The following is a 15,469-nucleotide window of genomic DNA, read 5'->3' on the forward strand; positions in this document are numbered from 1 at the left end:
GAGTTTAAAAATAGCCTTAAAGTAAGAGAAAATTGGAAACCTGACTAAGAAAGAGAAAACATCTGCTGGGGAAGAATGATTTTTACCTAATATTCTAAAGCTGTACAGCATTCATTATTATTGATGGCAGGTTAATAATCTAAGAAGAGAGGGAATTTTAGGTCAGGAATGTTTTGCACAAAATTGAGGCTGCTCTTGTCCACTGAAGATAAGATAGACAAATAAAAGATTGCAACAGAATAAATTACCTCATGAGATGGCCCTGGCGGGGACTGACTCCTCCCTGCCCTTCCCCAACTGCCTCCAGATGACAGGAAACAGATCTGTGTTGTTTTTCTGCCTTCTAATCACCTGCCTCATGTTTAAGCAGCAGAGAGATTTGAGTTATAAACACAGCTCTGCCCAGAGCTCTCGGATCAGTGTGGCATTCAGAATATTCTTGTTTTCATTTTTTAATGTTTTCTGCTATCTTTCAGATCCCTCATGATCCTTTCCAGAACATACCACAGTGCCTGGGCACAAAGTAGCTAACAAGCTGGGAGCTGGTGGCTTACACTTATAATCCTAGCTACTCAAGAGGCTGAGATCTGAGGATTGAAATTCAAAGCCAGGGAAGTGGTGCTGTGGCTCAAGAGGTAGAGTGCTTGCCTTAAGCTGAAGAGAGGAGGGACAGCGCCCAGGCCTAGAGTTCAAGCCCCACAACCAACGAAAACAAAAACAAAAAAGAAATTCAAATCCAGCTATGAGAAATTCAAAGTCTATGAGAACTCTTATCTCCAAGTAACCAACAAAAAGCCAGAAGTGGAGGTGTGGCTCAAGTGGTAGAGCACCAGCCTTGAGTGAAAAAGCTAAGGAACAGCACTGAGCCCCTGAGTTTAAGGCCTAATGCCAGAAAAAAAGTAGATGTCCAATACAATTCTGATGAATTGTTTCCAATTTAGAGACGAATTCTGGGGAAAAGTCAAGTGGCTAATAAGGGATGATTCCTTTCTCTGGAGTCCTATTGCTCAGCAGCAAGGACCTCAGAGGAAAGGCTCTTCTCATCATTCTTGCCAGTGTCTTTAGGACAGATAGACAGCAGGCTTTCCAGTTGGGTCATTTTTTCCTGAAGTTTCCCAGGAAAAGACAAGAATTGTTGCCCAGCACTAATGGCTTGTAATCTTAGCTACTCAGGAGGCTGAGGTTTGAGGATCCTGGTTCCAAGCCAGCCTGGTTGGATTATTATCTCCAATTACCCAGCAAAAAACTGGAAGCAGAAGGGTGGCTCAAGTGGTAGAGAATAGCTTTGAGTGAAAAAGCTCAAGGATAGTATCCAGGCCCTGAGTTCCACTCCTAGTTTCAAGCCCTTCTTCCTTACCACACAGACAATAATTGTTGAATGGCAATCAATAATTAACCACAGACTGTTCTGATTTTACTGTCTAGAGCAGGGGAACTTTCCCCAAGGTCCCTGCTTCAACCCAGCAGAAAAAGCTAGGGCTGTCTTGGTTTGTAACACTGTTTTGTTTTGGTATCAGGGAGCCCTGTGATTTTTCTCACCAACAAAAACATTTTTTTGAATACATGTGACTATATTACTGGCAACTACCAATAACTGTAGTGGCCAATTAATTTTATCTGATATTATAGTTTAAAATGAAAATATCCCAAAGCAGCTAAAAGTCTCCATATTCTGGCCTCAGCCTCCAGGGGAAGAGATTACAGGTGTATACCACCACTGAGGGACCTACATTCACTCTTTGCCTGGGGCTTGAACTTGGGGTCTGGGCCCTGTTCCTGAGCTTTTGTGCTCAAGACTAGTGCTCTATCATTTGAGTCACAGTTCCATTTCTAGCTTTTTGGTGGTTAATTGGAGACCAGAGTTTCATGGTTCTGCTCAGGCTGGATTCAAACTATGATCCTCAGATCTCATTAGGATTACAGGCATGTAATTGGTTCCGTGTCTCTTACATGGAAAGAAAGTAGGAGGATTCCACGTTCATCTTTGTTTAAACTGTTATTTTTCTCAATAGATTTGTTTACCTTTCATAATTCTTTTTTTTTTTTTTTTTTTTGGTCGTGGGGCTTGAACTCTGGGCCTGGGCGCTGTCCCTCAGCTCTTCAGCTCAAGGCGAGCGCTCTACCACTTGAGCTACAGCGCCACTTCCTTACCTTTCATAATTCTTAGGTGTTACAGGAAATACATAGTATTGCATAAAACTGTCACTGCTGAAAATGAGCAGTTAGTGGCATATGAAAATAAAATTTAATAGCTTTGCTGTTAATATGTTACTATGGAGACTTATGTTCAGTGATTCCTAAACAAGTATAAAAGCTCTTGTTGTATTTACTGCTACTACTTGTATGTTATGATTCTATAGCCTCCCCCCCCCTTTTTTCTTTTTGAGACAGGATCTCACCTTATTTAGCCCATCCTGGCCTCAAACTTACTACATAGCTAGCTTCAAACTCATGATTCTCCTATTTCCAGTTAAATTTTGGAGTACAGAAGAATAGAAATGCTGTTAGGGTTTTTTGGTTTTTTTTGGTAGTACTGGGGCTTGAACTCAGGGCCTCATACTTGCTAGGCAGGTATTCTATCTTGAGACATGCCTTGAGTTCTTTTCTGCTTTTGTTACTTTTCATGTAGGATCTTGTGTTTTTGTCCACTGGGCCTCAGACTAGGATCCTCCTACCTATGCTTCTTGAATAGCTGGAATGAAAGGTATATACTACCACCTCTGGTTTTTAAATGGAAATGTGATCTCACTAACTTTTTGCCCAGGCTAGCCTTGAACCATTATCTTCCTTTCCCCCAACTCCAAGTAGATGTGTTTACAGGCATAAACCACCATATACAACCTAGAAATATTAATTTATAAAGGCAAAGAGGCACAGAGAAAGGAAATCAAGTGAAATAAACCTCTGAAATTCTAAGGCCAAGCTGGCAAGTTGAGCATGTTGGATAAATTGCAGTGTTTCCCTTTCCATTCCATTCATGGGGAAAAAGAGAAGGAGGCATGCCAAGAGCTCAGCGTGTGCAGTACTGATTTCTGAGGAACCTAGAGCAGGGAATTAGCTCTTGGAAACAGTGAAAACCACAGCTCAGGTTTTTCTCTGACTGTCTGCAATTCTCTAGTCCATTGTGAAATGCTAGATAAATGCAATCCACAGGTACAGGAATGCAATGCAATCAAAACAGAAAGCAGGAGGGGCTAATTTTCTTCCCTTTGATTGATAGGGTCAATCAAACCTACTTGCTTTAGGGTGCTTCTGTTTCCTTCCTTGTCACATTGAGTACAGAAGTGTGGGAATAGCCTCACCTTATCTTAGGGTTTCAAAGGGCAAGAGACCTGCAGAAGTTGGGAGACCTGAGTTTATGATCTTAAGTTCACAGCACAGTTGATAATTGGTGAAGAATGAGTTCTGAGAAGACGAATGATTATTGGCAACAGGACAAGTAGAATTTGGGAAGTTTCACAAGACAGGAGGCTGCTTGACTGATCTCAGCACCACTGTTTCAGCCTTGCGCCATAACAGCAATTGCCATTTGCAGTATGCCTATCATGCATCAGGCTCTCCAGTGATTATTTCACTTAGTCCTCATGTAAAGCAGTTAGAACCATGCTATTCCCATTTACAGATGAGGAACAGAGGAACTTGACGAAGGTCACCTAGCTCGTCAGTGTTTTTCTCATCTGTTAAAATGAGAAGAGTCAATGACAGAACCAGAATGCATCGTTTAAAGTCGCTCGAGATCAAATACCAGGAGCCACAAAAGAGGAGAGAGGCCTAGGAACATAGAGTTTCAGAAATGAATTTAGCTTTTCTTATGGCTTCGAAGACGCATGCGCATGCTGTTCGCGGCGGTCTCCTCCCGGCGCTCCTGGAGCAGGCCACTGTCGCCCTCTGTTGACGTCGTGCGGGAGTGTTCTAAGAATAAACGTCGCGGGAACTGAGGGCGGGGAGAGTCCTCTCACCTATAGAGGGCGCTATTCGGTCTGCCGAGCAACTCCCTCCTGCCGTCCCTTCCTCAGGAACTTCCTGTGTGAGCTCTATGATCCGCCTGCGAGGGACTAGAAAAGTTCCTTCGCGTTCAGCTTACCGTAAACAAAGTCGCGCAGAGACCCGGAAGTAAAAGCTGCAGTTCCGAGTGAGCGCTGGCCGTCCGGAAGGAGGCCATCGGGGTCGAAGCTGTCGCTATGGCTGTGGCTGTGGCCACCGCGGGAATCCTGATGGCCTCGGAGCCAGGCCCTGCGGAGGAGCTCGCCAAACTCGAATACTTGTCTTTGGTATCGAAGGTTTGCACGGAACTGGACAATCACTTAGGGATCAACGACAAGGATCTAGGTGAGCTGGAGAAGGTCCCTTCGGCCTTCGGAGTTGGGGGTTGAGCGAAGCCGGTGCTAGGAGGTGATGGGCGGTGTGGGGTTGAAATGGAGGGAGGTAGCCGCCCTGGTCTCTGCTTGAAGACCTTCCAAACTGAACTGTTAGAAACCACTTCTCAGAACCGTTGAGTCAGGCCGGGCTGACCATCTCTACTTAGTTTTTGTTTTTATTTTTTCAGTCTTCGGTGCTTAAACATATTTAACAACAGCAGCAGCTGCCGCCTCGTAGATGGATAATTATGACTGACGTTTGTTTATTGGATGTGAACTGTATGCCAGGCATTCTGGCCAGGTCTATTTACTTCGTCTTATTTGGTCCTCTAGCCTTTGGGAGATAGTGTTGGTAGAGTGGTAGCCTTCAGCAAAAGAAGCTCAGGGACAGTCCCCAAGCCCTGAGTTCAAAGCCTCAGGACTGGCCAGAGAAAGGGGGGGGGGAGGGGGAGGAAGAGAAAGAGGAGAGGAAGGGAGGGAAAGCCCACGGGGAGAGCTGTGAGCACAACCAGAGAGAGAGCGAGAACAACAGCCAGACTTGAATCAATATATCCTGTGGCCCTGATTTTTCTGCTTATGTGGTACTGAGGAATGGAACCCAGAGCTTCACGTATGCTAGGCAAGCACTCTATCACTAAGCCACATTCCCAGCCCAACAGGAGTATGTTGTTGTGAATGTAGGTGGGTTTACAGACTGGTGGTAGGAAGATGACTGAGAAATTGCCATCTGACTGCTCTTGTTTCTAAATATGTTGGAAAGTCAGATGGAAGGGTGGAGGGAAGCAAGAGTCACGTGGTAAGAGAAGGCAGGGGAGATGGTACAGTGGTAGTGTAGATTTGTTCCCCAGCACCACCGCTTAAAAAAAAAAAAGGTCAGTGAGATCAGATTCATGACTTCAAGTGAGAGATAGTTTTTCTGAAGCTATTTTTTTTTTTCGTATGTGAAGTGAGATGGTAATGTCTTCCTTACAGAGTCAACACATAGCATCTAGGAAGATGCGCTGCAGACAGTTTATTTTTCCCTTGCCTTCCATCCAAGGTTGAGCATCCCTAAACTCAAAATCTGAAACCTAAAAACTTTGATGAATATGAATATACTCCTGCCTGCTTTGGGATAAAATGCTCCTTAAGTTTGATACGCTGAACATCATATGACTTAATTTTCTCTCCAACTGTCTCTAAGAATTTGAGTGGAGGCAAATTGTTTGGATTCCAAATGTAGGGCTCCACCAATTATGATTGATTAGGATGGTGTCTTTTTTTTTTTTTTTTTTTTTTTTTGTCGGTCTTGGGGCTTGAACTCTAAGCCTGGGTGCTGTCCCTTAGCTATTCAGTTCAAGGCTAGCGCTCTACCACTTGAGCCACAGCACCACTTCCGGTTTTCTGAGTGGTTTATTGGAGATTAGAGAGTCTTGTGAACTTTCCTATCTGGGCTGGCTTTGAACCCTGATCCTCAGATCTCAGCCTCCTGAATAGCTAGGATTACAGCTTAGGATGGTGTCTTAAATACCAATATGATAGTAGTGCCTACTTAGGAAGATCTTGAGGACAGCATTTAAAACCCTTAGCATAGTGCTTGACAGTAATGCCAAACAACTGTTAACCATTGCATTGCTGTTAACTTTTTTTTTTTTTTTTTGGTTGGTCATGAGCCTGAACTCTGAGCCTCAGCTCTTCAGCTCAAGGCTAACACTTCTGCTTATATGGTACTGAGGAATGGAACCCAGGGCCTCATGCATGCAAGGCAAGCACTCTACCACTGAGCCACCTTCCCAGCTCCATGCTAACTTTATTATGCATAAGTTATAACCATGTAGCTTGATGGTTCTGGACTTTCACTTAATGTCATCAAAAAGGCTCACGCCTGTAATCCTAGCCCTCAGAGGCTGAGATCTGAGGATAATGGTTCAAAGCCAGCCTGAAATCCTCAGATCTCATATCCTGAGACTCTTATCTCCAATTAACCAGTGAAAAGCTGGAAGTAGAGTTATGACTCAAGTGGTTGGAAGTAGAGTTATGACTTAAGTGGTAGAACTCTGGCCTTTAGCAAAAAAGCTAAGGGAAGAGTGCCTAGCTCCTGAGTACCAGCATGTGCATGTGCTTGTGCACACATGCACACAGTTCTCTTTAAATCCAGGTCCCAGTGGCTCACACCTGTAATCCTAGCTCTTCATGAAATAGGAGGATTGAGGTTTGAGGCCATTCCAGCCAAAAAGTGCCCAAGACCCCCCATCTCAACAGAAAAAGCTGGGACTGGTAATGGGCACCTGCATCCCAGTTATGTGCAAAATATGAGGCTCATGGCCCATGCTGGCTAGGGCAAAGAGTAAGACCCTATCTTAAAATAAGCGGAACCAAAAGGACTGGTTCAAGTGATAGAACACCTGGCTAGCAAATGCAAAATCCTGAATTAAAACCCAAGTACTTAGGGACCAAAAAAAATAATACTTAATTCGGTATACAAGGATAATAATCTCAGCCATTTAAAATTTCTTTCTTTACATTATATCCTTCGGTCATTATGACAGTTGGATATCCTAATTAGTCTTTTTGTTTTGTTTTGTTTTTGTCAGTCATGGGGCTTTGAACACTGGGCCTGGGTGCTGTACCTTAGCTCTACCACTTGAGCCACAGCACCACTTCCAGTTTTCTGGTAGTTTTATTGGAGATAAGAGTCTCATGGACTTTCCTGCTCAATTTGGCTTTGAACTGCAACCCACAGATCTCAGCCTCCTGAGTAGCTAGGATTACAGGCATGAGCCACCAGCACCCAGTTTAGTCTTGTTCTTTAATATGCTTAAAACTAATTTCTTCCTCAAGTTTCTTTTCAATTCTTTTTTCTCCTTTGTAGCTGAATTTGTGATCAGTCTTGCTGAGAAAAATACCACCTTTGATACATTTAAGTCTTCTCTTGTCAAAAATGGAGCAGAATTCACAGTATGTATATTTAATGTTACTATTTTTTTAATGTCACTATTAAATTTAAGTTTTGATAGTACTTATTACAGGGTTTGGATATAGACAGGAGACTGTATGTACCAGTTCAGTAAGCCACTAAATGAGTAATGTTTTCGTGCCATGAAGGAGGGCCAAGGGAACCCGATTTCTTGAGACACCTTTGTAGGGAGATGCAGTGGGCTTTCCTCTCTGTGGATGTTTATATATTTGTTCTGTGAATCTTGAATGCAGAAACAAGATTCAAGATGTTGGAAGTATGGGAAATAAATGGATGAAGGTAACAAATTGACTTTTCAAGGAGTCCTAAACATCAGCTTTCTCTGGATCTACTAATCTGGCTTAATGCTGATTGGTATCTGGTGCTTCATTTGTTCTAGTTAGCTCAGTTCAAGTACATATCACCCTTTCTACTAAGACAGTCTGTCTCCTCTATTTCTTCCTTCTTCCCTCCTTTCCCTCTCTTTCCTCTCTCCTCTCTCTTCCCTATTTCCCCTCTTTTCCTTCCCCCTCTATCCCTCTCTCCCTCTTTCCCTTCTCTCTCTCTTCTCTCTTCTCTGCTGGTATTGTGGTTGAACTCAAGACCTTGAAAAACCTGGCTTGCTTGCTCATAGTGACACTACCACTTGAGCCATGCCCCCAACCAACACTTTACCGGTTAGTTGGAAATTGAGTCTGCAAGATTATTCTACCCAGGCTGGCTTTGAACTGCATTTCTCCAGATCTTCGCCACCTGAGTAGCTAAGATTATAAGCATGAGCCACTGGCACCAGGTTGTCTTTTTCCCTTTTCTAGGTATATTTAATCAGTGGTTTAATGGCTGACAATTTTTGTTCTGTATTTCTTTTCAAAGGATTCTCTTATTAGTAATCTACTTCGACTCATACAAACCATGCGCCCTCCAGCAAAGCCTTCTACTAGCAAAGGTGAGCATAACTTCCAGCAGACCTCAGCGTCCAGCCTGGTTTAGATTATGAACATCCTATAAACTGTGCTGTTTTCCTCTCAGCAGCTGATAGTGAGTGAACGTTCTGGTAAAATTTTTCACATGACTTTAAGACCTAAGCCAGTGGGTGCTGCTACACTGTTCTTTGTACATGGCCGGAGAGTTTGTTGGGGGTTCTTCAGGCAATGTGTGCTTAATAGGAAATTAAATTGTGTTTCTAGTAATTATGTGGTTAGCATGTAACAAAAATACCACATTCTTTTTTCAGTTTAATGTAAATGTAATGTTGAAGTTATTTTGTTAACTATTAATAATATTAAATCTGTCTCTCTTTTTTTTTAACCTCTTCATGCTCTTTAATGAAATAAGATCCAGTTAAACCCAAAACAGAAAAAGAAAAGCTGAAAGAACTCTTCCCGGTCCTTTGCCAGCCAGACAACCCATCTGTTCGGGTACGGATACCATTTTGAGAACTTCTGCTCTCAGTGTGTGTCCTCCACCGCTATTCTTTGTCTCGTTAGTGACTCTCTGAATTGTAACTTTTCTTTTTCTTTTTCTTTTTGGTCATGGGGCTTGAACTCTGGGCTTGGGCGCTGTCCCTGCGTGCTTCAGCTCAAGGCCAGCGCTCTACTGCTTGAGCCACAGTACCACTTCCAGTTTTCTAGTAGTTTATTGGAGATAAAAGTCTCACGGACTTTCCTGACTTTCCTGCCGGGGCTGGCTTTGAACCGAGATCCTCAGATCTCAGCCTCCTGAATAATAGGATTACAGGCGTGAGACACTGGTGCCCGGCTCAATTTTTTTTTTTTTGGTTGGTCGTGGGGCTTGAACTCTGGGCCTGGGCACTGTCCCTCAGCTCTTCAGCTCAAGGCAAGCACTCTTACTTGAGCCATAGCACCACTTCCGGTTTTCTGGTGGTTCATTGGAGATAAGAGTCTCACAGACTTTCCTACCTGGGATGGCTTTGAACTCTGATCCTCAGATCTCAGCCTCCTGAATAGCTAGGATTATAAGCGTGAGCAACCGGAGCCCTGTGCTGTGACCTGTTTTTCAGAGTGAAAGCATTTGTTTGCTCCCTGAGCTTGAACTATGTTTGCATAGAATAGTGTTAAAGGGTTCAGAGAAGGGAAAGGAGTTAGGGATGGATCAGAAATGTGAGATCATTATGAAGTAACTTACAGTTACTGGTACATGTCTAATGTGTGAAATTAGATTTTTTTTTCCATTACATATATTAAAAGGTGTCATTTTTTTTTTTTAGGTATTTTGACTTCTAGATTTCACTTTAGCAAGTATTTATTATTTTGTATGTCAACCACTATTCAAAGTTCTATATCTAGTATATACAATGAACAGAATAGATAAGAGTTTTCCTCTTTTTGGGGGAGGTATGCTGGTGCTGGGACTTGAACTCAGTGTCTCAAACTCTCACTCAGCATTTTTGCCTCTGGTTGATACTCTTAACGCTTGAGTTAAAACTCCAATCTATTTTTTTCCTTCTTGATGACTATATTATAGTTTGGGATGGTGAACTGGAAATAAACATGTAAGTAGTCTAATGTAATAAGTAGGTATAGTTGCCTCTCAGTATCTGCAGGGGATTGGCTCCAGAACCCTCTTACATGAAAATCTGTACTCTAGTTCCTTATATAAAATGGTGTAGTATTTGTACATATCTACATAATTTCTACATATCTTTTTGTGTACTTGAAATCACCTCTGGTTTTCCTCATATGATGAAAATGCTGCTTGTATTATTATTATTTTTTTTTGGGGGGGGTCCGGTCGTGGGGCCTGAACTCTGGGCCTGGGCGCTGTCCGTCCCTCAGCTCTTCAGCTCAAGGCTAGCACTCTACCACTTGAGCCACAGTGCCACTTCTGGCTTTTTTTTCTTTTTGCTTATGTGGTGCTGAGGAATCGAACCCAGACCTCATGCATGCAAGGCAAGCGCTTTACCACTGAGCCACCTTTCCAGCCCCCAAAAATGCTGCTTGTATTATATGTATACAGTGCTACCCACTGTACATTATAGAGAATGATGTCAGTGGTAGGGCCACGGAGAGCAAAGCAGGGAAGGAAGTGTAGGGTCATGGGACTTGAACTCAGGGCCTGGGTGCTGTCCCTGAGCTCTTTTGCTCAAGGCTACTGCTCTGCCACTTTGAGCCACAGCACCACTTCTGTTTTTCTGGTGGTTAATTGGAGAGAAGAGTCTCACAGGGATTTTTCTGCCCAAGCTAACTTCAAACCACAATCCTCAGAGCTCAGCCTCCTGAGTAGCTAGGATTATAGGCATAAGCCATCAGCTCACGGCTCTTTGGGAAACTTTTTTTTTTTTTTTGGTCAGTGGTGGGACTTGAACTCTGGGCCTGGTGCTGTCCCTCAACTCTTCAGCTTAAGGCTAGTACTCTACTACTTGAGCCACAGTGCCATTTCTGGTTTTCTTTTGGTTAATTAGAGATAAGAGTCTCACAGACTTTCCTGCCCATGCTGGCTTTGAACCGTGATCTACAGATCTCAGCCTCCTGAGTAGCTAGGATTACAGGTGTGAACCACTGGTGCCCGACGGGTGCTTGTGTTTTTATCCCCTTTTCCTCCTAACTTTGCTCATCTCTGCACCTGTAGACCATGCTGGATGAAGATGATGTGAAGGTTGCTGTGGATGTCTTAAAGGAACTGGAAGCCTTAATGCCCAGTGCAGCAGGCCAAGAGAAGCAGAGAGACACCGAACACCGGTTTGTCACTAGTATCCTGTTTTTTTAAATTTATGATACTATAATAGTTGTGTTATTTAGGCCAGTTAAGCAAAATTTGGGGCAGTTTTGTGGAATCTATCATTCTTGGGCCTGTTTTCATTGTTCCTGGTTAAGAGTATTTATGCAGCAAATGCTAGATAAGAGATTGGAGTTAAAAGAGGTGAAATGTGCTTGGTACCGGTGGCTCACACCTGTTAGCTTAGTTACTCAAATACTGAGATCTGAGGATTCTGGTTCAAAACCAGCCAGACTTTTTTTTTTTTTTTTTTTTTTTGTCGGTCGTGGGGCTTGAACTCTGGGCCTGGGCGCTGTCCCTCAGCTCTTCAGCTCAAGGCAAGCGCTCTACCACTTGAGCTACAGCGCCACTTCCGGTTTTCTGGTGGTTTATTGGAGATAGGAGTCTCACGGTCTCTCCTGACCGGGCTGGCTTTGAAACGCGATCCTTAGATCTCAGCCTCCTGAGTAGCTAGGATTACAGGCGTGAGCCACCAGTGCCGGCTCAGACTTTTTTTTTGTCAGTTGTAGGGCTTGAACTGTGCTCTTCAGTTCAAGGCGAGCACTCTTCCACTTGAGCCATTGCGCCACTTCCAGTGGTTGTTTATTGGAGATAAGAGTCTCATGGACTTTCCTGCCCAGGCTGGCTATCTTTGAACCGTGATCCCCAGATCTCAGCCTCCTGAGTAGCTAGGATTACAGGTGTGAGCCATGAGCACCTGCTCCAGCCAGACTCTTATCTCCACTTAACCTCCAAAAAGCCAGAAGCTGTGGAGCTGTGGCTCAAATGGTAGAATGGTAGCATTGAGCAAAAAAGCTCAGGGACAGTGTTCAGGCTCTTAGTTCAACCCCAGTAACAGCACCCAAAAAAAAAAAGAAGGCTAAATATGTATGTATCCTGTTTCTTTATTGGCTTGCAGGAGTGTCATTATCATTGAAGCTAATTGAGTTCAGCACATAGTAGATACCTGCCATGGGTATGGCACTGTGCTGGATGTTTGGGGATGCAAAGATGAAATTGGGCTGATTTCTTTTTCAAACAGGTACTTGTTGATTTGTTAGGGACAGGACAAAGAAAAAGAAGCGGAGTCGGAGTCGGAGCCGAGATCGAGACCGTGACCGAGAGCGAGAGCGAGACCGAGAGCGAGACAGAGACAGAGAGCGAGACAGAGACCACAAGCGGAGATACCGATCCCGCTCTCGATCACATTCCAGGACCCGAGAGAGAAATAAAGGGAAGTCTAGATATCGGTCCAGGAGCAAGAGTCACAGCCCCCTCAAAGATCGAAAGGACCGGGATAAGTATGGAGAAAGAAATCTGGACAGATGGCGGGATAAGCATGTGGACCGCCCTCCCCCTGAGGAGCCTGCCATCGGGGACATTTACAATGGCAAAGTTACCAGCATCATGCAGTTTGGATGCTTTGTACAGCTGGAGGGACTAAGGTAATGGTCACCACTTTTACAACAATGAGGTGCAGACCTTTATGTTGAAGTTTTCACATTCCAAGATGTTATGCTTTATTGACACTTTAATCAAATTAACTATACCAAGTTTTTAGAAATTTATGTTTTTGGGTTTTTTTGGAAGTGCCAGGATCAAGCCCAAGACCTCTGGGCAAGGTCTCTGCTATATACTGCTATACCACCACTCTTTGACTTTTTTTTTTTCTCATGATAAGACTGGAGCTTGAACTTATGCTCTGGTTATTATCCTTAGTTTTTTTTTTTTATTATGGCTGGCACTGTTAGAGTTACAGCTCTACTTCTGCCTTTTTTGCTGGTTAGCTGGAGATAAATTTCATGGCTTTCTTGTCTGGACTGGCTTTGAATCAAGATCCTTAGGTCACAGCCTCCTGAGTAGCTAGGATCACTAGATCCTGGCCTTGTCCTTTTTTTTTTTTTTTAATGTGCTAGAGCTTTTCTTCCTCAACTTTGAGAAGATCTACCCTTTGCTGGAGAATTTATATCTCCTCACCCTATCCTCTTAACCACATCTTTTCTTTGGGAGAGTGGTAATGTTAATATTGTTGTATTATTTGACCTTCTTGTTATTTACCTTGTGGGCTTAGGATCCTTCTCATATATTATGGAGACAGAGTCTTATCACATAGCCCAGGCTGGCCTCAAACTCATGATTCTCCTGTCTCTGCTTCTAAGTGCTAGGATTAGAAGAAATGTGCAAAGACACCAGGCACAGTGGTGACTCACGCCTGTAATCCTAGCTTCTCAGGAGCCTGAGATCTGAGGATTGTGGTTCAAAGCCAGCCCGGGCAGGAAAAATCCATGAGACTCTTACCTCCAATTAACTACCAGAAAACTGGAAGTGGCGCTGTGGCTCAACTGGTAGAGTGCTAGCCTTGAGCTGAAGAGCTGAGGGACAGCACCCAGGCCTAAAGTTCAAGCCCCATGACTGACAGGAAAAAAAATGTGTGCAAAAACTGTATTTTCTTTTGTTTGTTTTCAATAAGGGTAGATACTGGTTTAGGAAAAAGGTTTTTTAGGCATGATCCAAATATGACTGTGTCTCCCTTAGGAAGCGGTGGGAAGGCCTGGTGCATATCTCTGAGCTTCGGCGGGAAGGCCGTGTGGCCAATGTTGCTGATGTGGTGAGCAAAGGCCAGAGAGTCAAAGTCAAAGTGCTGTCCTTCACTGGGACCAAGACCAGCTTGAGCATGAAGGTAGGTAAGATGTCCAGCCAGTTGGCACATCTGTTGACCAAGAGAGCGTAAGAAGACAGCAAATGAGCTAGTTCCTGTGTTTCTGTGTCCCAGGATGTAGATCAAGAGACGGGAGAAGATCTAAACCCAAATCGACGGCGAAATCTGGTTGGGGAGACCAATGAGGAGACTTCAATGCGGAATCCGGACAGACCCACTCACCTCTCCCTTGTCAGTGCCCCCGAAGTAGAGGATGACTCTCTGGAGCGCAAGCGCCTCACCCGCATCTCTGACCCAGAGAAGTGGGAGATCAAACAGGTTAGGGCCATCATCATTCACAGCCACAGGGCCATTTATCATGTAGCACGGTGGTCTAGGATGTGGGCCCTAGGCACCGGTCCTGGTGTGATTTCTGACCACTTACTAATTGTGTGGTCTTTGACTCATCTGTCAAACAGGGCTACTAGTGACAGTGTGGGAATACAGGTGAATAGAGTTAACTCTTAGGTTGGTGCCTGACAGATAGTAGTTGCTGTTTAATTCTTTGTTATTGTTTCCACCATTTTCTGTGAAGCTTTAGAACCAAGATGTACCAAGGGCTGTTTAATAGTAGGGCTCCAAAAACAAATGATTCATTCACTTGAGGAACTTAAAAAGCCCAAGGGTGCTAGTGGCTTATGTCTGTAATCCTAGCTACTCAGGAGACTGAGATATAAGGATCATGGTTCAAAGCAGGCAGGCAAGAAAGTCTGTGAGACTTCTTTCTAACCACCAAAAAGTGGAAAGTGAAGCTTGTGGCTCAAGTGGTACAGTGCTAGTGTTGAGCACAAAAGCTCAGGGATAGTGCCCAGGTCCTAAGTTCAAGCCCCAGGACCAGGAAGAAAAAAGTCCGTATCAGGCTTCTGTGGCTCAAGCCTGTATTCTAGCTATTTAGGAGGCTGAGCTCTGAAGATCATGGCTCAAAGCCAGCCCAGGCAGGAAAGTCAATAAGTTTCTGATCTTCAGTTTACCACCAGAAATGGTGCTGTGGCTCAAAGTGATAGAATAGCTCAGGGATAGCGCCCAGTCCTTGAGTTCAAGCCCCATGACCAACAACAACAACAACAAAATCCAAGGGAGCAGAAAAGCTAACCAAGAAGTAATTAGGAATGGCCATGTGTAATGTGTCATGCAATAAGATATGTAGAGTGCTGTGGAAATAAGAAAGGTGTTAAGTTCTTCCTGGGAATAACTTCTGAACCTCTGCTCTTAGCAGTGTTGTAGAGCTCCAAGAATAAGGTATGTGCCATTTGAGGCACTAACATTTTGGGTCAGAGGAGGAAAAAACCCTTGGTTTCCTGCATGTAAAGAATGTTGCTGGGGCCGGGCGATGGTGGCTCATGCCTGTAATCCTAGCTACTCAGGAGGCTGAGATCTGAGGATCGCGGTTCAAAGCCAGCCCGGGCAGGAAAGACTGTGAGACTCCTATCTCCAATAAACCACCAGAAAACCGGAAGTGGTGCTGTGGCTCAAGTGGTAGAGAGCTCGCCTTGAGCTGAAGAGCTGAGGGACAGCACCCAGGCCCAGAGTTCAAGCCCCACGACCAACCAAAAAAAAAAAAGAATGTTGCTGGGTGATGGTGGCTCACGCCTGTAATGCTAGCTACTCAGAAGGCTGAGATCTGAGGATCATGATTCAAACCCAGCCAGGGCAGGAAAGTCCATGAGACTCTTTTTTTTGTTGTTGTTTCTTTTTGGGTCCGGTCGTGGGGCCTGAACTCTGGGCCTGGGCGCTATCCCTTAGCTTTTCAGCTCAAGGCTAGCG

At 44.2% G+C, this 15,469-nt stretch overlaps 1 protein-coding gene across 2 annotated transcripts in view; it reads left to right on the forward strand.

Annotated features, from left to right (window-relative positions):
- Nucleotides 1-4,118: 4,118 nt before the first annotated feature.
- Dhx8 (DEAH-box helicase 8) overlaps nucleotides 4,119-15,469 on the forward strand; it is a 40,870-nt gene continuing 29,519 nt past the window's right edge. For both annotated transcript variants that reach the window (XM_070027797.1, XM_070027798.1), the window contains exons 1-8: nucleotides 4,119-4,329; nucleotides 7,210-7,295; nucleotides 8,167-8,239; nucleotides 8,629-8,711; nucleotides 10,882-10,991; nucleotides 12,069-12,452; nucleotides 13,543-13,687; nucleotides 13,781-13,984. In XM_070027797.1, the coding sequence (XP_069883898.1) occupies nucleotides 4,182-4,329; nucleotides 7,210-7,295; nucleotides 8,167-8,239; nucleotides 8,629-8,711; nucleotides 10,882-10,991; nucleotides 12,069-12,452; nucleotides 13,543-13,687; nucleotides 13,781-13,984 (1,233 nt within the window). In that variant the 5' untranslated portion in view covers nucleotides 4,119-4,181. The remainder of the gene's footprint in view (nucleotides 4,330-7,209; nucleotides 7,296-8,166; nucleotides 8,240-8,628; nucleotides 8,712-10,881; nucleotides 10,992-12,068; nucleotides 12,453-13,542; nucleotides 13,688-13,780; nucleotides 13,985-15,469) is intronic.

Source organism: Dipodomys merriami, unplaced genomic scaffold (assembly GCF_024711535.1).
Source record: "Dipodomys merriami isolate MVZ:Mamm:240054 unplaced genomic scaffold, mDipMer1.0.p SCAF_19, whole genome shotgun sequence".
NCBI classification, from domain to species: Eukaryota; Metazoa; Chordata; class Mammalia; order Rodentia; family Heteromyidae; genus Dipodomys; species Dipodomys merriami.